Source organism: Cinclus cinclus, chromosome 4 (genome assembly GCF_963662255.1).
Source record: "Cinclus cinclus chromosome 4, bCinCin1.1, whole genome shotgun sequence".
Classification (NCBI taxonomy): Eukaryota; Metazoa; Chordata; class Aves; order Passeriformes; family Cinclidae; genus Cinclus; species Cinclus cinclus.
This window is the reverse complement of record NC_085049.1, coordinates 19,773,193-19,800,287: the sequence shown is the minus strand read 5'-3', so window position 1 is coordinate 19,800,287 and position 27,095 is coordinate 19,773,193. Positions and strand designations below refer to the sequence as shown.

General features: G+C 41.5%; 1 protein-coding gene across 1 annotated transcript in view; it reads right to left on the bottom strand.

Moving 5' to 3' along the window:
* Positions 1 to 27,095, bottom strand: part of ST8SIA1 (ST8 alpha-N-acetyl-neuraminide alpha-2,8-sialyltransferase 1) — a 98,270-nt gene that overhangs the window by 55,727 nt on the left and 15,448 nt on the right. Inside the window, exon 2 of the mRNA XM_062491568.1 lies at positions 16,305 to 16,449. Coding sequence (XP_062347552.1) covers positions 16,305 to 16,449 — 145 coding nt within the window. The remainder of the gene's footprint in view (positions 1 to 16,304; positions 16,450 to 27,095) is intronic.

Here is a 27,095-nt window from a genome sequence, read left to right as displayed (position 1 = left end):
TTCCTGGGCATCAGTTCCTGCCCATTCCTTTTCCCATTGCTGGGCCCTGCTCTGAGCCCTCCCTGCAGACAGGGAGAGACAGGGATGAGGGTCCCTTATAGGGTCTCCTCTCAAGGCTGAACAGTCCCAGCTCCCTCAGCCTATCCTCATCAGAGAGATGCTCCAGGCCCTAAATCATCTTTGTTGCACTCCAGCAGCTCCATGTCTCTTCTGTCTAGAGGAGCCCAGAACTGGACACAGCACTCCAGGTGATCCTCACCAGGGCTGAGCAGAGGGGCAGCATCACCTCCCTGATCTGCTGGCACAGCTGTTCCCAATGCACCCCAGCACAGCACTGGTTTTCTGTCCTCCAAGGCACTGTTGGCTCATGCACAGCCTGTTTCCCACCAGGATCCCTTGGTCCTTCTCTGCAGAGATGCTTCCCAGCAGGTCAACCTTCAGCCTGTGCTGGGGCTGTTCCTCCTCAGGTGCATGACCCTGCATTTGCCTTTGTTGAATTTCAGACAGCTGTTCTCTGCCCATGCCTCCAGCCTGTCAAGTTCCTTCTGAAGAGCTCGGGATCAGCCACTCCTCCCAGTTTTGTGTCACCAGTGAACTTGCCGAGTAAGCAAACTCAGATTCTGCTAATCCCTCGGGTAACTGCTTGCTACCCCAACCACAGAAGAGAAGTGAAACCTGTCTTGTGGGATCTGCAGAGGAGTGCCCTGCAAGAGCCAAGCACACTTTGCTTTTATAAAAAAATACTTCCTCTCCTGACAAGGTTTGTTTTATCTGTGCTCTTATACCTTCAAAGCTACAACAAAGCTATCAGAATAACATGAGAACACTATTACACAGCATTACTACAGGAAGAAAAAAGCCATCTAGACAACAAAAGAATAGGCAGCAGCAAAACAACTACAGCTCCTACCTGACACCAATGATGAACAAATAATTTTACAGTCCATGAAAATATGTTCTTTTCTAGAACACTTTGAATTTCACTCCAGGTGTGCAGATTATTCTGGTATTGGACTAATGGAGTAGTATTTCCATGGAAATGGGGCTGTCTCATCTTTATGCAGGATTCATATGCCCATAGCAGGATAAAGCAGAGATGCCAGAAGCATTACACTGTAGGAAACAGGTGCAAAATGGATTCGTCCTTCTAGCCTTCATCCCTGCAATGACTCTCTGCCTCTGAGGTCTGTGCTAAGCTGCATGGACCCCACACAGCATGACAGCAGCACAGAAAGCATTAGTGGGTAGTCAATTGATCCCCTAACTGTGATTAAAAAGCTGGCTAGAAAGAGATACTAATAAAGACTGAGGAATAGCAGCAGTAGCTGAGGAGACCTGGGGGCTACCTAGGAGCGAACACAGAGACAGAAAGGTAGAGAGAAAAGAATTGAAGCAGCAGATCAGGGAGCTGTCATCATTCTCCATCACAGAAGGGGACACTGACCCAAAGGGACACTGTGGGTAGCAGATGTCTTTGACAAAAGTCAGCACAAAAGCATACTGGAATGAGAGAGTTTTGAAAACTCTCGCCCTCTTGCCTGTAACAGAGTTAAGCACAAATACACCTTTAGTAGAATGTACATGCTAGTCCACCTTACTTCTATATTACCAAAACACCTGTTGCTATCAACAAAAGGTATAATTACTGTTGTTTTACAATTTTTCCCCCTCTCAGTCAGACACCAGCTCAAAGTTCAGCTCAGGCATGGAAAGATCCTGTCCCAGCTGACAGGCCTGACTTTTGCTCCTACAGATTTAAAGACAAAGTGTCTGTTATGAGAACTTCTGAAATCACAACTTCTGTGAGGTCTCTTGGCAAATCAGACTTGATTTTGATCTGTCTTGTACATTGTCATCTCCATACAGAAGTAAGGGTAGCAGAGTCAGGGAGAACATTAGCCCTCAACAAATGTATGTCAAAAAATCAATTAAGCTGGTGGCACTATTTAGGAGCAACTTACAGCCCAACCTGCTTTTCTGTAGCTGGAGATGGTCAGAAGGAATGAAAATGTAGTTCATCAGTGGGAAGATAAAACTAAGTGGGATATGAAAGAAGCAGCTCTGCTGAATATAAAAAAAAAAAAAAAAAAAAGGTAACATTTTTGCAAGTTCACATATCTGTAAATATCTGCGTGTTGCATGACTTGACAGAGCTGTTACACCAGATCCCCTTCACTGCATCCCCTCAGAACCACCAGTCCAGAGTGGGTACCAGCCATCACACTATGGTCCCTGGCAGGTCAAGCTGGACTTTCAGGTCACCTCACCCTGAGCAAATATTACCCTCAGCTAGAGCTGGCAGAGAGGATCAAGTGCAGTGTTCCATAAAGCAGAGAGCCAGCAGTACTCACAGGAAGGGAAAGAAAAGAGAAAACATAGCAGGGACATAGTCATTAGCGTGCATTTTACAAACCAAATTAGTGTGAAAATCAAGGTTACATGGTTAGCAATTGTAATGTTGCATGGAGGTAACCAGTCAAAAGCTTATATTTAAAAGAATAAAACCAGGTATTGTGTCTTGCATAGCTAATTACTGTGAATGAGGTGTTCCTTGCAGGATCAAAATGCTAATAATGAAGCAAGCAGGAAGGATCTAATTTACATTGGAGTAGAACCATGCTGAACACTTTCTAACTTTGCCTCTACATTTTTTAATCTCTGATGAACAAAGACCCTTTGAAAACACAGAAAGCAAGTTCCTGGTCTACTTGGAAACATTGTTTATTTTGTAGGCTTCACATAATAACAATTTTCAGAAACCTACTCATCCTTACAGGTGCTCAGTGGGAGCAGATATCACGCTAGAGAGAAACCAACATTGCTAATTATCGCTATATAGGTTTTCTCTACAACTTCCTCATCTCTCAGATGGTCTCTTCTCAAACAAACAAGATATTCAATATGAAATTCACAAAACATAGGGACTACCTTGGCACCATGACAACAGTCTGGAGCAAGTGCATACCTGAACAGGGTATCTGATCGTATCTCAAGAAAATGTTGCAGAAAATAACATAGAATCAGATAATAGTTTGGGTTGGAAAGGATCTTAAAGATTATTGAGTTCCAACCTCAATGCCATGTGCAGGGACACCATCCACTTGACCAGGTTGCTCAGAGCCCCATCCTTAAGTAGTTCCAGGAATGGGATATGGCTCCAGGTCCTTGTAAATAGTCTCTCTCCATCCTTCCTGTGGGTTCCCTTTGGGCACTGGAAGGCCACAGTGAGGTCACCCCAAAGCCTTCTCTTCTCCAAGCTGAGCAATCCCAATTCTCCCAGCCTTTCCTCACAGCAGAGCTGCTCCAGCCCTGCAATCAACTTTGATGTTTCTCCTCTGGACTCACTCCAAGAGGTCCATGTCCTTGCCATGAAGGAATCTCCTTCAGTCAGACTAAACAACAGAACTGGTTCACTACATAAAAACAATGGCTAGTAAAGGCTAAGAAACTGGGGAAAAGGAAAAAAAAATTGTTATCCAAGAAGCCACAATACCAAAATTATGAGTCCTAAGCAGAACTGCACTAGGCAAAAGGGTACTGTTAGCTTAATCCTGGCCATGCTGAAGTCAGCTGGAACACTTCTGTTACTTAGAAGTAAACAGGCTTCTTCGCTTCCCTTATTTTACCACATACTTTGTTACTCATTTCACCACCACGGTTTTTTCTGTATTCATATACTGGCCTGAGTATCACAGGGCTCTCTAGATCTCTTTCTTTTTTTTTTCCCCTTTGTTTTTTTTTCCCACCTTTGTGTGATAGAAAAGGAATAGTGGTCCAGCATCTCTATCTGCTTACTGTGTGGTAAAATGGAATTTTGCAATACTGCTTCACCACAAACTCTACCTGAAGAAACCCCCATTTTAATTTTCTCCAGAGGTCTCCAGGCATAGATTTACCTGTGCAATAACAGCATACACTGAATTTGAATGACCGTGAAGTGCCTGAGGAAATTGTTATAAAGAGCATCATACTCATACAAAAATTATTTCTCTTTAGCTTTCTCATTTTGACTGGCACAATACTGGATCACAAAACAGATCTGTGTAGCCTTCACATTAATTGACTTCTTTCACCTAAACTGTCTCCTATTGAGCCCAGTCTCAACACCTATATTTGCAGAATTGCTCCACAGTACCAAGCTACACAGTGCACAGAATAATCAGCAACACTATATACAAGCTTGTTCAAGCAGAAAGGTAACATTCAACTCTGCTCTGGAGTATTTGGTATTGATGTGATGCACCATTCCAAAGGATAAATCCAAGAATATATTTCTGAGGGCACCACACAGTTATTTGGAATGTATTTTCCTTATAGACCATTAGAAAATATTCAGAAGTTTTTAAACAAAACAGCTATTTGAGTAAAAGACTTGTGGTTGTTCAGCCTAGAGAAAAAGACTGTGGAGAGATTTGATAGCAGTCATATGTGGAAAAGACAAGAAAAAATTCATCTCAACTTATAGCCGGGGGAATTTCAAGTCAGATGTCAAGAAATATATTTTGTGCAGAAGGGCAGCAACTTACTACACTGGACAGCCTAATAGGTTGTGGAATTTCCATTACGAAGATGCAAAAATTATTAGATAAATATTTTTGAAAAACTTGAAAGATGGTAGACTTAGATTAATTTTAAAAAAGCAGTTCTTTACTATGAGCACGGTGAGATACTGGAACAGGATTCTCAGAGAAGCTGTGGATACCCCACCCTTGGAAGTCTTCAAGGCCAGGCTGGATGGGGTTCTGAACAACCAGGTGTGGTGGAAGGTGTCCCTGCCCATGGGGCATGAGATGATCATTAAGGTCACTTCCAAACCAAACTGTTCTATGACCCTGGTAGAGCTGCCAGCCATAGGGCAGAGGCAAGAGAGCAGTGACCTCTGAGAATCCCCTCCAGACAATAACCTGGCATGGATTTCACAGATCCCACCATGAACTGATGGTGCCTTGTGTTTTGGGGTAGCACAGACTTTTTTTTGTAGTTTGACACTCACAAAAGCCACTCATACACCCTCCCCTGCCACAGCTGGGCAGAGGAGAGAAAATAAATTTATGAAGAGTTCATGAGTTGAGATAAGGACTGGGAGAAAAACACTCCAAGGGAAAAACAGGCTCGGCTTAGAGATACAAAGTGAGTTTATTACTAACAAAATCAGAGGAGGATAATGAGAAATAAAGTAAGCCCTTAAAACACCTTTTCTACCCCCAGCCCCTCCCTCCTTCCCACTGACAGCACAGGGACAGAGCGTGGGGGTTTTTGGTCTGTTCATCACTGAGATTTTCTTGCACTGCTCAGGGAGAGGAGTCCTTCCCTGGGAGACCGTGGGGTCCCTTCCCACTGGAGACAGTTCTCTGTGAACTGCTCCAGCATGGTTCCACTCTCATGAGCCCTCCCAAAACTGCTGCAACGTGAGTCCCTCCCACGGGCAAACAATCCTCCCAAAACTGCTGCAGTGTGGGTCTCTCTTCCCACGGGGTGCAGTCCCCCATGGACAGGCTGCTCCAGCTGGAAGCAGGGCCCTCTCTCCACTGGATCTCCCACTGGATCACAGCCTCCTCCAGGCATCCACCTGCTCTGGTGTGGGCACCTCTGCCACGGGCTGTGGGTGGATCTCACATCCCCCATGGATCCCCAGAGGTTGTGGGTGGATCTCACATCCCCCATGGATCCCCATGGGCTGTGGGTGGATCTCTCATCCCCCATGGATCCCCACGGGCTGTGGGTGGATCTCACATCCCCCGTGGATCCCCATGGGCTGTGGGTGGATCTCTCATCCCCCATGGATCCCCACAGGCTGTGGGTGGATCTCTGCATCCCCTGTGGATCCCCATGGGCTGTGGGTGGATCTCACATCCCCCATGGATCCCCATGGGCTGTGGGTGGATCTCTCATCCCCCATGGATCCCCACGGGCTGTGGGTGGATCTCTCATCCCCCATGGATCCCCACGGGCTGTGGGTGGATCTCTGCATCCCCTGTGGATCCCCACGGGCTGTGGGTGGATCTCACATCCCCCATGGATCCCCATGGGCTGTGGGTGGATCTCTCATCCCCCATGGATCCCCACGGGCTGTGGGTGGATCTCTGCATCCCCCATGGATCCCCATGGGCTGTGGGTGGATCTCTGCATCCCCTGTGGATCCCCATGGGCAGCAGGGACACAGCTGCTTCACCATGGTCTCACCACAGCCTGCAGAGGAATCTCAGCTCTGGCCCCTGGAGCACCTCCTGCCCTCCTTCTGCACTGACCTTGGTGTCCCCATGTTGCTTCCCTCACAAGTTTCACCTCCTCCTCTTCTCCAACAAGAAAAACCATGTCTCCTTTGTTCTGATTTTCTTCTAAAATCTGTTAGCACAGAGGCATTACCATCATCTCTCATTGGCCCAGCTCTGACCAGCACCATGTCCATCTTCAGAGCCATCAGGGATTGGCTCTGCCAGACACGGTGGAAGCTCCCAGCAGCTTCTCACAGAAGACACCTCTGTGGCCCCCCTGCTACCAAAAATGCGACCATGCAGAACCAACACACTCATGAAGGTGCGAGCCTGACTTTGTAGAACTGAATCATAAATAGTACTGTACCTCTGGATTATGTGGTGGTGACTGAATGTATTTCTTCATGCACCCTTATGAGTGCAAAGGAAACAGTGTGAAAACGTGTGCTGATTTGGCTTTGGTACAACAGAAGCCCTTTTGTTCTTGTAGCTGGTGCTTCTTGTGCAAGTCCAGCAAGTATGAGGATGAAGCTCACAAAAATACCTGACAGGAGGCTGTAGCCAGGTGAGGGTTGGCCTCTTCTCCCAGGAGGCAACATCAACAGGACAAGAGGAAATGGCCTCACCTTCACCACACTGACTTCTTCCCTTTGGCCACTCAGGAATTTCTCATTACCATGGGTCTTAATAGGCTGCAAACACTTTGGTCATATCACATAAAACCATAAGCAAGGAGGTGTTATATACATGAAAAATTGGTCTATCAGCCTTCCGTAGTACATTTATCCCTGTCTTAACTGGCTCACTAAATGTCCCTATCAGCACAAGGCAGCAGCACCCTTCTATTACAGCAATTTACCTGTGCTTAAACTGTTCTGTGAATCTAGATCTCGCCCTAAAAAAAACCTCCTGCCATGTCAGAGAATGAAGGCACCCAAAATCTGCATGACTTGGGAGCTCCAAAAAACTTTCAGGTTTCAGAGCCAATGTTAGGGATAGAATTTGGGTAATTTCCTCCAGAAAAAAGTGATCACACAGATCTAGTGTTTTTCATCCAAACCATCTGAAACTAGACATTAGTCCAGTATGTTTTACACTGAGGAAAATGCAGCCATTGGAGACTGCTTCCATGAAGCAATATTAAAATTGTTCTATTGCGGCCACCAAACTGGCAGGCAGAATCACAAAGCTCTGCCCTAACCCCACTCACAGGATTTTATAATTAATTTTCAGCTTATAGATCAAGGGCTCACCTAGGAAAGTGCCAGAATTGTGCAAGCAATAATGTACCTGACAGGAAAATATCCTGTGAATGCCTCCAGCAGTCTCCCTGGGACTGATGGACTGGCCTAAAGTCAGTGAGCTTAAGTCATGGTCTTGCACTCAAGTATTCTTCCTTCAAACCATCTACAAAGCCAGGTATGTTTTAATGAAAATTACTCTTCACAATGTAGTCAGACTGGCACTGCCAGCTGCCCCCAGCTCCAAATGCCCATGGCCGGCAGAAATCTCTTGGCCAGTCTTTGAAAAAGAAATTACAGAAGAAGAAGAATAAAAAAGAAGACACCATTTCTGCACTGAAAAGAACTGTTTCTTTCAGCACCTGTGATTCACAGTTATATTACACTAGTCAAAATTCACTAGGCCATTAAATGTCATATGTTGGCTCAGTTGACACCAGTACTTTCATTTTCCTTGCCTTTGCCTGCACTATAGACTAACCCTTTGGCCACCACATTCCAAGTCACCTCAGGTCAGTAGTTACTGGTCAGTAGACAATCTGCAGCACCGATTTAATTGCCAAATTTCTCCTAAAAGACTCCAAAAGAGTGTAAGCTTTTTAGGTAAAGAAGGAGAAAGCAGCCTGAATACTTGGTCTGAGCAAGCTGCACATCCAGGATTCATCCAGGGCATCCAGATGGAAGAAAACCACTACTGTACTATTTTCCCACTGTGTTATTTTCCCACTGTGCTATTTTCCCTATGTCCAAGATGTCAGTGCCTGCCACATGGGAATCATTCAGGTGGTAAAAGTAGTTCCAGGAGAGAAACTCAGCCCTTCCTTCCCATGTCACGTCAGGTTATAAGGACTCTAAATCAATAATGCCTGGCTACATTAAGTCTATTTCTGAACTGTAATGCAGCAGAGCTCTCATTTCATGTACAGCTGGGCTTACACTCCCCACCTAAGCAAGAAGACATAAAGGATCTCTTGAAAGTCACTATATAATCTTCCTACAAGATTTGTAACTTTGCTACCCCTTCTTAATAGCTTCAGCAGTGGCATAACCTTCCCTGACTTTGTCCAAGCCTGCAGACTCTACTCCATCTGTGTTTAGGAATATGTGGGAGAAAAGGAGGGGCTGCATCTCTACTACACAATAAATACCTTCTGAACATAATTTGGTATCCAGCTATATTCCAGCAAAATTTACATGAGCTATATCAAGAAACCCAATAATAACAACACAGAAAAATAGAATTCCAGCGTTCCAGAAATTCCTACTCACTCTTCTGCCAAGTTGTAAGAGCCGGGTACAAAATGGACCCAAACCTAAGCCTCGAATAAGCCAGTAGAGGTATTAAGCCTATTTTAAGAATTATCTTACCAAAAAAGCCAACTACTGCAGAGAGAAAATTAATGTAATGTGCTGATCACTGAATAATTCAAATATATAGTCACATAAACAGTGAAACATATTTCAACTGAACAAGATGAATTTTAATAACAAAATTAATAAATAAAATGAAAGGCCAACAGGTGGACAGCCTATAAAGGATAAACCTTTCTCAAGAACCAAAGGTTTCACGGCACCTGTAGGTGGGAATCTTTGTATATAAACAAGTTCACTGCCAGAAAAACCTCTGCGTGGAGGAACAATCTCCTTTTAGTATTTTATCAGTTATATAAAACTACAATAAAACAAACAAAGCAAACCTAACTGTGCTGCCTTTAGGCAGACTAGAACCCACCCTTATTTCTATTTTGACATCTCCAGCCAGGCAGCTCATATGCCCTGAAGTCACTTATAGCCATCACAAGTTTGGTGTCCCTGTAGCTTTTCATCTGTGCCCACTTCCTTTGATTATTCTTTTGCTGGCAACAATCCCTGCTTCTAAAGCAGCAAGTTTATATCACCATAAAACATATGAACATTGACAAAAAAGCCCATAAAATTCCCAGGGCCTCTCTGTCCCTCTTTGCTTGCACTTCCACTTCCTCTTCAAGTTCAGCCTTTCAGCTCTGTACTTTGCAGTCCCACAGCAGAACATTTGTAGTTGTGACCTGTAGGTAACTTAAAGATGATACTTCAGGGAGAACATTTCAGTTGTGCAGCCAATGCATAGAAACATGAGTGACTGAGCATCCAACCTCTCTCTTTTTTAGGTAATTAATACATTACCTAGGAAAGAGAGTGATGGATGCTCAGTCACTTTGCATTTGAAACACAAAGGCTGAGTAAGGGCAGCCGATCCTCTCTCTGCCTGCCGGCCAAACAGACACTTTGCAGGCAGATCCAGTCCTTCCCTTTCTCTCTGTTATATTTGGAAAGGTCAGCATCTCTTCATGTGTTTGCACCCTCTGAGACAAAGCCCATATGGCATGTGCATTATTGCAGATAAAATCCACAAAAATCAAGCTCACCCAAGACAGCCTGGCTGAGCTGCTTGGCTGGACATACTCAGCAAGCCCAGGTTGACCAAAGCTGACATCAACAGGGAACAGAAAGCAACTCCTTGATCTCACTGAACTCACTTCAACAAGAGCATGTTGCCCATCCTTAACAAGCTAAACATGTTCCAGCTCAGATTGTTTAGCATGAATTCAATTTTCACCATCAGGTATATTTGCATCTTGTCTCTACGGAGTAGTTTTAGAAACACTGTGGTTCTTGCTTAACTAACCAGCCAGAGCAGAGGATGCTCTATTATAACTTTCCTAACATGCCTCACAAACTGTCCAATTATGCAGCTCTTAATTAGTCAGGACAGAATCATAGTGAAGGTGGGGGTTTCTCTTAACTAAATAATAAGCCACATTTTTGTTTTGATCACCCTGATGCCGATGGCTAGAGATTATCCGTGAATGAAGGTGATGCCTTAAGTTTTAGCTTTCATATTTTCCAGATTCTGTTCAGCATTAGTGTGTAACTCTGAACTTCAGATAAAGCATTAGCAAGTTCTCCTCACAATTTAGTCAGACAAAACAAAATCCTTTACCAGCCCAAAAACTAAGGACACTGTTGCAGCTTCAGGCCCAAAAAAAGTGCAAACAAGCAAATTGAGGAGAGCAAACTGAGAGGATGGCACTTCATAACCTGAAGCTGTAATTGGACAATTAACCCCAATACATAAACGGCCCAAAACTTAAACTCCCAAAGGAGCCAAAACTTATAGAAGTGTGAAAACTGGTGAGCCATCATCTATCTTGGGTGCAGCCTCAGCCAGGCTCTTGTACTGCCCAAGGTGTATCTTGTGAAGGCCTTTTAATAAATACCTACTTTATTCCTTTAACACTGTCCAGCCTCAGTTCTAGGTAGCCTCTCAAGGCATCAAAGGGAAGATTCATGCTCTGAAAGAGCACAGTTTGTCAGGTCTCTACAGACAGTATTTCATCTTCCAATTTATGAAAAGCACTGTATAACACAATTGCTTGAATAATAAAAAATATATTACTTGCTTTCCACAACTTTTATTTCATAATATTTAAATACCTCTTCACCTTTTAGTGTACAATATTTTTCACATTTCCAAAAACTAATGTTTATCACACTTTCATTTTTAATCAATATATGTAGCCCCAATCAAGAATAGAATTTGCATATTGAAGTAGGCAGAGGGAGCAGGAAAAAAATGAAGGAAGGAAAAAAAGGAACCAAAATGGAAAGCATCAAGAAATCTCCCCAAATCCTAACTATATACAGCTCAAAGGCAGAAAAGGAGGTACTATTTAGACAGCAGAATTAATGGAAATAAAAATAAAAGCTGCTTAATAGAATGTCTATAGATCTAAAATTTACATCCATATCCAAGACATCTAGAAAAAAATACCATAAATGACAGCCAATATTCCACTGTATTTCTCCAAGCAGTTGTTCATTACAGAGCATTACTGAGAACAGAGTACTCTGCTAGCAAAAAATTACCAAAGCACATCCAAAATCAACAGTAAGGGCAGTAATTCCTGCCTCCTGGCAACACTGCAGCCCATCCATCAGATCCTAGCCCACATTGCTTCAGGCACTTTCCCATTTTACACATATTTTTTTTGATCACCTGGGTCTAAAATCAGTCCAACACAACAGAGCATTTGCCCTAAGGAAGGTAAACATTGTCCTCTTAAAGGGGTTGACTTTCTTTACACAGCTGCTCCTACACCTCACCTTTTGCTAGAACCAAAGTGCCATTTATTTCCTCAGGATGTTTTCCCTGTTATTCTCAGCATGCAATTAGGGAAAGACTCTACACCAAATTCGCGACCTGATTTTTTTTTTTCCTGAAATAATTACAAATTATTCTACTTGCTGCAGGATATAACTGTAAGACTGTAAGAGCAGGGAATTTGCTTTGAAACAGCACCAGCAGGATGACACAAAATGTCTGGATAAATGAAAGCTGTTGTGACATCCAAGAAATACCAAATAAGCTCCCAAAATTTAATAGGTACCCTGAACGTGAAGCATAAAGCATAAAACATAAAGCACAAATCACACAGCACAATTATCAAATAATTCACTGTTACCCAATACACCACTCAGAAAATCCAGAAAATGTCAGAGAATGTCTCCATTTTACATTTACAATTAGAGCAACTTTTTCCCTGCCTTTATATTAATGGTGGGAATTTAAATTTTAAACAAATATTTATATTATATGTGTGATTTGGAAAATATCATATTTCTCCTGATCACAAAGTATCCAGAAACAGATGCCAAACTTTCTAATTTCTTTTTTGTGGCTGGCAGTGATTTTCTTTGGATTCCTCCAACACTATTTGTGATGACTATTCATGAGAAGCTCAGTGCAAGTAGCCACTCTTGTAACTGGTAGCTTCTGCAAGTGAAACTTTACACAAGGGATTTGAGCAGCTGAGGAATTGTATTTTAGTAATTTAAAATCATTTACTGGTACTAAAAGTGTTTAACTGCTTCAAGTTAAATACAATTAAACCAGAATTTTTTTTCCAATTAATAATTATATTTTGCCAGATTGAAGAGTTAAACTTTAGCATTTTAAATGTCTTTTGAAACACATTCACTCCTCTACCCTCCAAAACAATACATGGCAGAGTGAAATGCAATATTTTATTTAAATGGGGTTTTTAACCTCTTTGGGGATGGAGAATGGTGACCTCAGAAATTTACCTCAGTTCTTCCTCACTATAGACTTTTGCCAACAAGCACCAAAACCCAGATATTTGCATAAAAAAAACTAACTACTGGGGTAAACAGTTTTTTTCCTCTCTAATGCTAAAGATAATCTGAAATTTGTTTGAAACTCTAAGGAGGAAAAAGATAGCAAGGAGTGAAAAATTAATTTAAAAAAATCTTTTGAAACTGGGGCTGGATGCATTCTCTATGTCCCAAGCAGACGAGCGTCAGCTCACATTCCTCTCACGCGGTTTTGAGTTACATCCTAGCCACTCATGTGGTTACATCCTGCTTACTCAGAGCAGCTAAAAATGACTGCAGGAATATATGGAAGCCCGGTTTCTCCAGTCCCAGTCAGGTGGTGCAGGGTGGGGAATGCCAGCCATGCCTTATGTCGTGTCTCAGGAGCAGAGCTGATGGCTGAACTTCCAGACTGTGGGAAGTGTGTGTGCCTGTCTCATCAGGGGCAGCAGTCCTGGGCACTCACCACCACACAGCTCTGTGCTCTGTTTAACACAGCTCCACAGTGGGGACAACACACATTTACAAGCTGCCCGTGACCTTTAGTGGCCAGTCTGGCTCCTCCTGACTGCTGAGTATTGACCAGGCTCTCCACAGGAGGGCAAAGATGGTGCAGTCGGTGCAATATGTCATTTCTGCTTCCAAAAATTTTAATTCTCAAAATCGAGGGGTGAAATGACACAGAGGGATACACTAAGAGGGGCTGCTTCAGGCATCTGGAATTATTGGTTCATGCAAAACTCTGCAAACGTCGAATTTTGTTCTTATAAACTGAAATGGAGCACTGAATGACTATTTCCACATGAAAGCTTCTCTCTTTTGCAGATTTCTCCCTTGATGGGTCAAAAACTTGAAAAAATAAAAGGAGTAATACAATTATTCAAAGTCTGAAGTAAAAAGAGGCAGCAACAGAGCTGATAAAAAACACCCAACAGCAGAAGTATTACATTTTTTAAAAAGTTAAAATGAAATGTCATAACACCACCAAAACCTTTTAACCTTTTCACTTCAAAGAAAATTTGAAAAACTAATGAACTGATACTAAATTTGCATTTTCATGCAATGGCATTTTTAGTGGAAAAGCATTCTGTCAGAAAATGTTGACCCAGCTGTAAAAATTTTATCTACAGACAGCTCAGAAGAAACGTTATTCTATTTTGTATTGCTCACATTCAGAAATAAGTAACTTACTACATGTTAATTTTGGACATAGTTATTTTTGTATAACATGAAATACAGCAAGTTCCCTATTTAGTTTTGAGTTACATTATCCTATAAGTTAATCACTGGTTCAGGACTGAGAAACCTTCTCCAATCACCGGATTGCTCAAGCCCAGTAATGTGGATGGAGCCATTTTTATTTATTCCAGAGGAAATATTTTTTTTTTAATTATATCAACACAGCTGTGGTCCTTTACATTTCTGTTACATCCCCTTGGCATTTCAGAGTATTAACCATATTTTGTGAATTGCTTTAAGCTTCATGATATTTTTGAAAGGAATATTCATCTTCAGGAAAATTACTTGCTAGCAAGCTAATAACAGACACCATTCTTCAAAGCAGGAGCCTGAAAAACTTAGGCAAGTACTTCTCTTGAAACAAAGAGAGAAGTAGAAAAATCTATTTAAAAAATTACTGTAAATAAATTCTCCTTAGCTTTTAAGCCTTACAGGATTTTGTTTGATAAAGGCCTACAAAATTCCTCTGGGCAAAATGCATAGGAATAACACATCAAATCAGAGGCAGCAGTACTTGCCAGGAAAGAAGGAACAGTAGTGAGTAGCACTCGGAAACAAACTGCCCATCACCTCATTAGAGGGATAGCAGTCCTGGGTTGGAACATTCCAGGGCTGGAACATGATAAAAATTCCCCTTTTCCAGCACCAACCCTCCAGCAGCATTTACCCACCCCCTTTGCAGCCAGTCTGACAAGCCTAAGGACACTGAAGTCCCAGCTGCTTAGCTCATGTTGTCCCCCAGGAGCTTCTCTCTTCTGGACTACCCAGATCATTACTCTTGATCTGGCCAGCTGATAAACTTTAAGGACAGGCGTTGGGATCCTGGGAACCAGCAGAGTTGCAAAGACTATTATTTCTCTCTAACCTCTACAAAGGAGCCCATCCAGCAAGCTGCTCTGTGCTGTGAAAGGGAGTAGGACACCACTGTGGCACAGCAGAGTGCTAGGTTTTAATCCAAAATCCCCCCAGATCTGAAATCCCAAATCCATCACAAAACTGTGACTTTCCTTTGCCAGCCCCGGTGGGGCATTCCTGAAACCTTGGAAAGGACACATACACTTTGAGCCCCTGCTGCCAGTATCTTTGTGGTACAAAGCTCACAGCTCTGTCACAGATGCTGGTTTTCTCCAGTATAGTAGCAACAAATCACACTAATCATCATAAAGAAAATTTACAGCCACCTCTCTGCAACACATCATAAACTTTCTGTCAGTCTCCAGAAGTTCAGTGCAGTTGGGAAACCTCTTTTCAGCTGTACTGCAGGAAAAAATCGACTTGCCAGGCAGGTTTCAGCATCTATTTGTTTGCTGAGCTTGCTGGGGCACAAAAGCTAGGAGCAGGCTGAGGGAGGCAGAGGTCCATCATCCAGTTCATGGCAATAAGGACAAGTGACAAGGTAGAGGATCTGGCATCCTGAACACGACACAGCTATAACAGAGCTCCTCTGGATTATGTACACACAGACAGCAGCTGTTCCATCTCCTCTGCCCCACAGTGCAGCTTCCCCTCACTCCTTCTCCATTGAAAGGAACTCATTCAAAGTAATAACTCTGGGGTTTTTAGATCTAAAAACTACTTTAAAAAAACCCTAGGACTTCTTTGATTTGCAGGATGAAGTTAATGAGTAAGAACTCTGCTATGCATTTAACTGAAACAGCAGCAAATGAGAAGCCCTGTGTGAATGACTCAGCACTGGGAGGCTGAATAAATCCCTATACCTTGAATTTGACAGATTAAAGTAGCAGGTAAATCAATTAATACAGCCAGAAATTTGGCTTTCTTTAAGTGATTAGCCACATAAAATATTTGTATTAAATGTAACAAACTCACTATTTAGTATCAGTTCCTGTATTAATTAAAAATACAAGAAGCAGCATAGATCAGTATTACAAATTGCCAGCTCTCAAAACCCCTGCACTTAACCAAGCACTTTTGATAGATATTAACAACCAACCCCTGCCAACACTCAAAAACACAGCAAGAATCTATGAAGTCAAGCTGCTGGCTTCTCTTGTTGGGCTTACGTTTTTTGCCATCAATGAACTTCCTTAATTTGGAAGTAACTTGGGACACCTTCACACAAAGTGCTGTCCCATCTCAGCTACACAGATCTGAACTGAAGCAATTGTAGGTGAGGGATCAGGCTCACAGAGACTGTGATCCCTGACTGAAATGCAGAAATCACCCTCTTAAAATAGCCAGAACCAAACATTTTAAAAATCAAGACAGGTGACCCAATTTTGTCCCTTGTGTACATTCCAAAAAGCAGCCAGGGAAATATTAACATTCATACAACCAAAATTTTCAGAATGCAGAAGGAAAAAGCAGTTTTGTTATTTGGTATTGAGAAATGAAGATACAATTTCTTGATGACTGTTCAACCTATTTATACTTATCTGTATCATGTTATCATTTATTATTTTAATAGTCAAAATTAAAATAAAACATTGTTACTTACCTGTGGGAAGAGCGAGTAAGTTGCATTGTCAATTGTGACAGAATATAGAAATTCCCCATCAAACCAGAGGTTCTTTCCCATAGGGGAATTCATCTTTGTCATAGCAAAGAGCTGTCCAGGGTCACAGCATTCTTCCAGCAGCTTCCTAGGGAAGGGAACAACAGAGTAGGTGGTATTAATTGGAGCCTTGTCACAGGTTTTTTAATCATCATCCCTCACATCTGTGCTCCTGCTACTCTCAGGTGCTCCAAAGCCACACTTCCCAGACAGCAGATGAATCATAGGAGTCTTTTTTATTCAAAGAAGACCCAGAAAACCTGCTTTTATTTCAGAAAATCTTAAAAATAGACAAGAAAAAATATAGATCTAAATTTTCATTCAGACTGACACAAAAACAAAGCCAAGATTCAGCAAAACATGCATCCTATACAGCGCATTTTAATGGATAAAAACTGGTCTCCAACACATACAGAAATCAGATAACTTCCTTCAAAAATTTGATCTAAGGTACATAAATATTCAGTAGGAAACAGTATTTATGAAGAGCAGGCCTCCTAAAACCCCACAGTTACACATGGAAATTTTGGCACCTCTCTCCAGTTACTGAATGTCCTTGTGCTACACTCCTAGCAGTATTAGAGCCTGCTTCCTAATTGAAGGGCAGCTTGAGTCATCCCAGTATGATGGATATATATAGAGAGAGTGACTATACTTGTTACTGTCCCTGCTGAAATTCCATATCCTCTTACTCCTTCATTTCCTAAAAATACTACTCAGCCTGAGTAGAAACTGGAGAGTTGGTGAGGTGGTTGAAGGTTATCCTGAAAATTCTGTACCACAGCAAACTCAGTAATTAATATCCTAAAGTACAGAATTATATATTTCAGCTCTAAAGGTCCAGAATATCCTACCTCTCCAAAGTTGACACGGCTCTAGGAAGGGTGACACTCACAGATGTATGTAAAACACACACTACAGAATTCCACCATTACAGTATCATATTATGTTATCATATACATTCCTCATATATTTGAAAGTTAATCCCAAAGAGACTGGAACCATTTCCAGTGGCTGCACATGACCTGTAAGCAGAAAAACATCAATTATTCAGACTACTAAAATGCCTGATATAGCTGTTCTCCATTGCAAAAGAGGAGATTGTATTCAAAACCATAAGGCTATTCACAGAAATTTGTATTTCAGCATTTTTTTTCAAGTTTTACTGCTACTTTTCATCTCTAAAAATTGGCATTTGAAAAAACACATTATCTTTTCCTATCAAAAACTGATTTTGCCATAAGTTCATAATTCTCTGCTAATATGTTAATATTATTTTTCAGACACATCTCAATTGAAGTAACAATAAGTTCCCAGCAACAACTTCCCTAAGAATGTGGTAAAGTCCACAAGGCTGGAGATCTTCAAGACACAACAGGACAAGCTGCTGCATATTCTCATCTCTCCCCAAAAGATTGGAATAGGTGATCATCTGAGGCCCCTTCCCACCTTGGTAGGTCAGTAATTCTGGAACTGGCTGTTGCAGAGCTGGTTTATCTCCCCCTGAGCAGGACACAGCAATGTGTCAGCCAGAGCAGCCATTCCCATTCCAAGAACACCAATGGCTTTATCTACAGCCATCAAGGAAAGGCTTCACATCACCCTCCCACTGATGCCCAAATAAAGCCTTCATCACAGAACTGTGGAAAACAGATTACAGGAAATTTGAAATCTCTCATTGAATAACCTTTGTGAAACAGTGTAAAACAGGCATGGAATGCTGTTCCAAATACAATATTTGACAGTGGAGATTTTTCTGGCAGTCCACAAACCAGTTTGCAGATTTTGGAAAATTATTTCTCTCTCTCAAGTGGAAAGAAAATAATATTTTTCTATCCCCACAGCAACTCTTTCAAAAAACATTAAAGTAATCCAAGATCAGCTGGAGCCATTTGTTACAAAACTGTAGAACCAAATTAACATTTTCCTGAGAAATTTTGCAACTCACACCTCCTCTGGAAGTCTGGTCTGAGCAAAAAACACAAAGAAATCCCAAATAACAGAGTGGACAATTATCTAGGGAGCATCTTATATAAATGAATCTTTTCTTAGCCTGGGTAGACTGAAGAGCTAAGGAACAGCTCTTCATACAACTCCTTCCCTATTTATTAGATGAGCTCTATATCCCTACTCTTTCCTATCCCCTAAAACTTTTTTCAGTTCCCACTGAATCCTTCATTAATAAACCTGTTATGAAAAGCAGCAGGGGTCTCCTGGTAGGGCCACAAATAGGCAGGCCACTTGTCCAAGTATGAAGCTGTGTGTACGAACACAAAAACTTTGTGCACTTGTGGGTGCTCTCTGTCAGAAAAGGATAATTATTGAAAGTCTCTTTCTGATCCCAAATCCCGAATTTACCAAGCAAGAAAAGCTTCATAGGAAAATGTTCATTTAAAAGCAGAATGTATTCTAATACAAACCTACGGCAGGATATTTTGCAGGATCAGGGAGACTGAACTGTTTGCTGAGCTTGATTAAAATGTACAGCATGGAAGTTCTGACAGAATTTGCAGAGCTGCAGCAGCTTTTAGCCAGGAATCTCAGTTCACTGCAAGCATTCCTTCACTCGCGGCACATAAACAATACGCTTTTGATTCAAAGTTCTCTCCAATTCAGAGAAGATCTGTATGTGAAAGGAGTTAATATTGGGATTGAAAAGGCATTGGGGGCCCTAAAATGCAAGAGTGTTTAGGAGACAAATCTCTACTTGTTAGAGAAGCAGGAGAAATGTTCCTTGGAGAATCTCACTTAAAACCCCTCAGATTTCAGCTGTAATCAGGCATCAGACACGTCATGAAGCAAAAGGCAGCCTCAGCACTGAGGCCTTAACCTGAATTCATCCACAAAACTTTCATAAAACTCAAAAATTAATTATTCTTCACCTTAAGTTAACAAACTTTGCAGTCTGATTTCAGTTTCTAGACAATTAATGCTTTATAGCACCCTGTTTTGACTCAAGTCCCAGTCAATAATGACACAGGAGCTATTTTGAACATCCCAAATGCAGCCAACATAAGATCTAAAAAAAAAAAAAAAAAAAAAAAAAAAAAATTGGACAATTCCACAGCATGGGCTTTCAGCCAGGAGGTCACAGCTCTTTAGCTGTCTTTTCTCTGTAGGTGGTGGGCAGGGTCCTGCCTCCTCAGCACAGCACCATTTCTCCAGCTGCCTTGGGATGCTGTCCTACATGGACCATGTAAGCACCACCAGCACTGTGCAAGGCAGGGGTAGCAAAATTCTTCCTGGCAGCTTTTTCCTTTTAAATCTATGCATGTGAGATGTACTGCACTAATATGAAAAAGATCAGATTGATGGAGAGCCACAAGGACAGGCAGCAGCAGCAGGAGGAAGGCAGCTTCACAAAGTTTCTATCAGGAAAGTGATGCCTGGAAGTGATCAGACAAGGATGATCCAGAGCACATGGATGGGGAAAGGACAGAAGAGACTACAGCTTGATGCTGCTCCTGCAGGTCCCAACAAATGCCAGCAGTCCCCCCACTGATCAAGGGCATTTATTCAATCATTGGACAAAAATGTTAACATGAGTCTTATCATTTCATTGCAATATGACTTTAATGGATCATTAAAATAACGACCGAGGCTCACATCCAAGTTTGAGATAAAATAATTTGTGAAATGAATTGCTTTAGTCAGACTCTTCTCAGCTGCCTGGATTTAGGTGGCATCACACTAACCTTGATCTAATGACTGCAAAACAGAGCCAGGATGTGACAGCACAGGCTGACACAAACCTTCCCTTTACATGGCAGCTCCCATTTGCCTCAACTTCCCTTATTTTGCTTTGGGATCAAATGAATCTGAAGGCCCACAAAAAAAAAAAAAAATAAAATGTATCTGGCTTTGGAGTTTCAGTTGGTGTCAAGACAAAACCATCAAACCTCACAATCAGGGTTTTGTGGAGCTGCTGGAATCCAGAGCACAGGTGGTCACTTGGGAAGATTTGTACAGATCCATTTCACTGCAATTTGTTAATTGCTTCCATCTAAATTCCCCCAGCAAAGTCAGGAAGACATACCAAGAGCCTCATGGAATCCTCAACTAAATCAACACCTATTTCCCAGCATGTGCATGTCCTACTGAAAATACTTCAGGGATTAATATCAATAGCGGCTCTGAAACACATCTGGCTTGACCACCTCTTACAGTCTCAAAATCTAATAATGAAATTCTCCTCGTTATGTCTTTGGTGTCATGTTTCCATAAAAATAACACACCCCTTTTTTTGCAAGAAGTTTTGGTGGCAGGGGAGAAACCAAAATCACTGCTTAATAATATATTGTCTTTAGTAACCCTCTTCAGAGTCTGATTTTTTGGCACTTCAGGTTGTTGGCTAATTTTGAAATTATTTTTCCTCCCTCCTTTGAGAGCTCCTTAAAGGAGGCTGCTGAAAGTTCAACTTCCCCCCCTCCCTCCCTCTGATGAGCAAAAAAGCTGGAGTTTCCTGGATTTTTTTGCTATGGATCAAACTTTTTACTCTCTCCGTAATTCTTGTGGCTATTCTCTCTTTTTCATGATCCAACCCTAAATATTCCCTTCTAAATAAAGCCTGGAAACATTATTTCTAGGGTAGCTACCCCCTGCCAACTACAAGGACAAAACAGACAAAAAATCTAGGCTCATATCCTATCTCCCATAGTAGGCAGCAGCCAATGCCTACAGCTCTAAGAGAGCCCTCTCAAATTCCACATAATAGCTCTAGCTGTGGCCATTTTTTGCTCCAAGCTGACAGTCTGGGAATTTTATGGGCCTACAGAATTCTACAAAGCCATTCAATAACAGTAAAATCACTGGTTCTACTACTATTGGTGAGCTTGGAGCTGCAGTTGGAATTTGGCTTCTGAATATTCTGTGAAAACATTGTTGGGTTTGGTCACACACATTGAATTTCTCTTTCCTAAAATTCTCTTTTCCTAAAAAGCTCAATCTAATACTTGTAACTGGGGATTACCTTGAATAATTCACTGACACTTTGAGGTGTTCATGGTGTTTAAAGCACCTTACTACTCAAGGCATACCACCACACTCAAGATTAAATTGAAAATTATGTTCAGCACAACTGTTTGGGACTATGATCTTAAAACCTTCCTCATAAGAAAGAGCACCCGGACAAGTAACAAATGAATAAGAGAATGCCCAGTGCAAATGCTCTTGGTATCCACAAAAGCATACCAAGTTGGGATTTTAGGACAACAGCCATAGCTGAAGTTCTAGCTAAAATTAAGACCTTTGTAAAATACAACATCTAAATCCAGAATACATTGCTGTGCATAGGTTCACTTCTGAAAATACCCAGTTACCCAAACTAGAAGAATAGGTCTAAATGCAAGGAAAAAGAAGTATGAAAAGAGTGGATACCACAGAGCAGGACAGAGATAATCTTATTTACTCCCCAGTCGAGGTCTCTGCAATATGTTAAGATTTTATGAAGACTAAAGTCATGACTGTTTTCCTCCTCACATTTATTATTATATTGTTTCTTGATGTGAAACTTTCAGCCTATTTCAGTGCCACATGCAGCAATTTCTGGTGTCTGGACTTTACAAGGATCATGTAATATTTCCCCAACTTCCTCAAGAGAGGAAAGTTTTCAGGACAATAAAAAGGTCGCAGACAGTAAATCATGCCTGGCACAGCATCCTGCATGGAAGGAAAGAGGTTGCATTGCAGAGACCACAGAATAAGAGCAATTAATGAAAACCATCTCCATTAGCTCAGCAACAGAGCTGCTGTGAATTTTTAAAGTAAAAAATTAAATTATAAATTAATGATAATTTGCTACAAATTGCCAAATTAATAGGTGGGGAAGAAACTACGAAATCAAGAACTTTCACTTTTTCTGCTTTGTCACTATCTTTTTAGAATTTTCTTCCAGGCTTTTTTTGGGTGCCCAGAAGGGAAACAAAGTATTTTATTTAACCTGAGCATCCAGTTTTCACTACCTACTTTGATTTATCCAGAGAATATTTGGGTTTTCATTACCTATTTTAAAATCACTCATCTGGTGCCACCCACACAGTAGAGTTCCCAGTTCCATTTCCCAGATTGCAAAAGAAATATCAAACTGTTTTTTCATCTGGTGCTATGATATGGTTACTCTATCCATTCAGCCTTGGCCTTGAACAAACAAATCCTGCTGCACGCTAAAAGGTAAAATCTGAGCTGTCAGTCATCAAAGCATCTCATCCTAATCTCCAACTGATTTTAGCTTTTTTTTCATATACAAGTATAAATTTTTCTTCCAGACATATTCAAAGTGTCAGAGAAAATGGGGGGTTTGATTTTGATTGTACATTTAGTCACATTTAGATTGGAAAAAATATAGATGAGGTTAATATTTGCCAGGTATTACTCTTTTGATTGAACAATGTTTGTGAACTAGAAGTAACCAGGATATAAAGCTGAGAGAATTAGGATTTTTCAGCCTGGAAAAGAGAAGCTATGGGGTGACCCAATTATGGCCTTCCGGTACCTGAAGAGAGGTGGGAATGATGAAGATATACTATTTCCAAGGGCCTGGAGTGACAGGACAAGGGGGAATGGATTCAAATTCACAGGGTTAGATTGAATATTGGGAAGAAATTCTTCCCTGTGAGGGTGCTGAGGCCATGGCACAGGTTGCCCAGAGAAGCTGTGGCTGCCCCATCCCTGGAAGCGACCAAGGACAGGTTGGACAGGGCTCTGAGCAGCCTGGGATAGCAGAAGGTGTTCCTGCCCATGGCAGGGGAGTAGAACACAGTGATCTTTAAGGTTTGTTCCAACCCAGGCCATTCCATGATTCTGAAACTGAGTGAATAAAAGTTAACCAGATCACCTGACAAGCTTTTAGTCCATCTTTCCTCCTGCCAATTTTTTTTTACTTAAATATGGAGCAGCTTTGATCTGAAAAGCTACTGCAACACAGAATTGTTCACTTCCTTTCAGAGAAACACATTTTGATTCATGCAAACTTGTCTCAAATTCCTATGCTCAAACCCTGCTTGCAAGCTTTGAAATACAAATTATAAGGTATGAATTATAGAGTATGAGTTCTAGGACTTGGTCAGATGAAATTTTTCTAAGACTCTCCTATCAGATGTATAAAAGAGCTGTATTATAAGGAAACCACCACAAACTGTGACTAGCAGTAGCAAAGATATCCAAATTATTCATGCAGTAAAATCTACTGGAATGCAGGATGTCTCTGAGCCATCTGTATTTTCCCAAACACATTCCCAACTACATCCAGGAGAGACAGCAGCAGTGACTTGAAATCCCACCTGAGAACTGCAATGAACAGCCACATTGCCCAGAGAAGTGAGGAACCTGAGCACGAGCTCAAATGATGGTTTCTGGGGGCAGACAGAAACCTCACACAATGCTGAAATCCAGCCCTTGCTTTGATAATGCCACCACCACCACCACCACCATTCCCCAAATACAACTGTGTCAGAGAAGACAGGGTTCATCTCATTTACAGTATTTGAAATCAAATGCAAGCTGAGCCGTCCTCATGGAGATCACACCTTTTAGGGTGGGCTTCATCTCAGACTACTCCTCTCTAGTGACCATAAAGGAACATCTACATTTGATAGCTTTATTCCAATCCATGAAGCCAGGCCTGCTGCTCCAGATCCTAGGAAGTCAATGGAGGCTTCTGCAGCAAAGGTGAGCTGTGAGAAAGGGACTGTAGCTCTCCTGCTTGTCCACAGCATCCCATGAAAAGATCCCGTTTGCCAGCAGCCCCATCTGATGGATTTTCATCTCTGCTCACACATCCCTCACAGTGTCAGGAAGATGAACTGGAACAGCTGTACTGAGGGGTGACACTGGCACAGAGAATTCAGAGGCAAAGAGGAGTAGGGATTAATTGCTACATGTGCTATCCATTCTTTTTTTCTTTTTTTTTTTTTTAAATCTTATGAACCTGGCAGGAGGAGAGCAGTTTTCACAGATATGAGATGAAATTAATGAACAGCTGTCTTGCAAAACAGCAGAACCCTCAACTGAGACACAAAGTTATACTACACCAGCTGCTGCTGCAGGAGGGAATAGTTATTCTCACCACTTCCCTCCTACCTTCAGTGATACTGCTGCTTGCTTTGTGCCACCACATGCAGAGAAGGATTTGGCCTCAACAAGGGCACTGGGTGGCTGTTTTCTTTCAGAAGGAGATTCACTAAGAATTAATTGAGCAGCTCCAATCTTACATTTGAGCTTGCAACTCTAAAGCGTTGATAGGTCCCACCTGGATCTAAGCAGTCAATTATCACACCTCGGTGTAAAGTATCACACCCCAGATAAAACCCCTGTAAGTAATGCTCCTTGCAAATGTGCCCCTATACAAAAAAGTCCATAGAGTGCTTTTTACTAATTTGATCAATTCACTCATGCCCTTTGATAGAAGGTGAACTAGACACAAAGAAAAAAAAATTCCTTCAGTACACAAATTTCCTAAAAGCTGAGACAACAGAAATAAAGAGGAAATGAATACTCTTGCACTTGTCACTCCAAGTGGTTTTTGATGCAAAACCTGCAAGTTACCTGGCAGCCATGGCCTATACATGTGACAGACAAGAATATGTAAAAGTATCACAGGAAAAGTCATGAAAAAATACCTTTTCAAAGGCATATGAAGGTGCACATCTGGATAAAAGTTTTAACCCATCAAATGTGGATTAATAAATCTGAATGAATGGACTGAAGGAGGCCCAGTTTTGAAGAGAAACTTCCTCCTCATTTCTCAGAAACTGCTTCCCACATCTCATAACTATCAATTGTTTAGGAGGTGGAATGAGTTTTGCCTGGTTGGGAAGCATCCATCTGATGCCTACCAGCCAGCAGGATGAGCTGATCAGCCAAATAAGAGGCCAAACAAAATAGGAAACCTTGGTCTTGACCTCTCTCTTTTCTCCAGTTTTTCATTAAACTGGTAGGAACTCACTACTTGTAAGCCTTTTATTATTCTGTTTAATTTGGATGAAATCTGGCAGTGAGAGAGATTTCTTAAGCGAGTGGATTATGTTTTAAGATTCCAGTTACATCACATTTCCTACAGACTGAAAAAGGGAAAATAATCCATAAATGCCAAATAATGCCTTGTTTAACTTCCTTGAAATGGACAATGACAAAACAGTGTGCTCTTTGTTGCATCTGTACACCCAGAATTATACACCAGTTAAGCTGTAATAGTCTGATTTTGGATGAAAGCCAGGATTTAATGCATCACCAAGCACTGACACTGGACTTCACTTACAACCCTAGCTGCTGCAACCACCAGCATCACTTCTGTAAACAGCTGACCATCAGTTGGCTGAGGATCCAGAAATACTTCTGAACTGAGTTCAGTGGTCCTTCTGTGTGCTGACAGATGGCTTCTAACAGATAAACAAGAATGGCAAAATTATCACAGATTAAAACAGAGCTTTTTATCTGAAACACACCTTGAACTTGCAATTCCTCTGTTTGCAGGTAAAAGCTTTGAAATGTTGCTAGTGTGTTTTAAACTTTGTCCAAATGCTAGGTGCTATAAAATCAGCTTTACTGATGCAAACACTTTACCAAAGGCACTAAGTAGATTAAAATAAAGACATATCCAAATTGGAACCTCTTTTTATTAAAAATTCTAATTCCTAGTCTTTTTAAGTCTCTTTTGGTGAAGCTACAGGAAAAAAAAGTTAAATAGTAGTCACCTTGCACTCATATTGAACTCCATCATAGTGTAATTCTTTTGCCTCTTTACAGACTTACTGAAAAAAGATCTCACCAACTCTGGGTTTGAAATGAGTCTGCTCTTACAAGGAAGATCAGCGGAGATGCTCTCACAAATCACCTTCAGACACTGGTTCTAAGAACAAGAGGCCATATACTCTGTGTGTCTTCACACCTCTCTCTCCTGTATGCCCAGTGAAACCCAAAAATCAAGTTTATTGATTATCATCAAGGACTGTTATGATAAAACAAAACCAGAAGCAAATGCTGGATCACAGAATTTCTTTTTGCTACTCTCCTACTTCTATTCCCAGTGTCTGAGTGACAGCTATAGTGATCAATTGTATCAATTGATTTGAGAAGGTCAAAGCTCCATTTTGCAGGAGCAACATCACTCAGGAAAGTGATTTTCTTTTTTTGGTCTTTCTGAACATATCCCAGTAACAAACACTGCTACCACCACATTAGAAAGGACAAAATGCTGATGCAGAAGTAATCTTCTGCCATTTGGTCTCAACAAGGCTGCCAACTTACTAACAACTCTGTAAAATGCCTCTTGTGATTACTTAAAGTACCTCAAACCACCTCTCTGTCTAATGCTCACTGTGGCAAAGAAACCTCAGGAGTCTCCAAGAGGAGGTGGGGAACAGCCCAGGAGATATTTCCCAAGTTTCCTCCCACATCATTTCATTTCTGAGTCACTCCACTCCTTCACTGGCAACCTAACCCGAGGCAAGTCTCTCTCTGGACAGAGTGACAGCACCAATCCACTGCCCACCACAAACATCCACTTGGATTTCAGGGTGTACAGAGCACTGGGAATTCCCTGGGCCAGACTTAAACAATGGGGGTCTAAGCACTCCTTGTTTCATCTGAACATGTCATCTGCATTTCTATTATTTAACAGCTGTTTCCAAAGGACATGCAGAGGCTCATAATCTGAGCTATTCCAGAACCTAAAAAGAGCTGGCAGAACTTCCCCCAACCCACAAGAAAGAATTTTCCAGTGTAATCAAGGAAGATAAA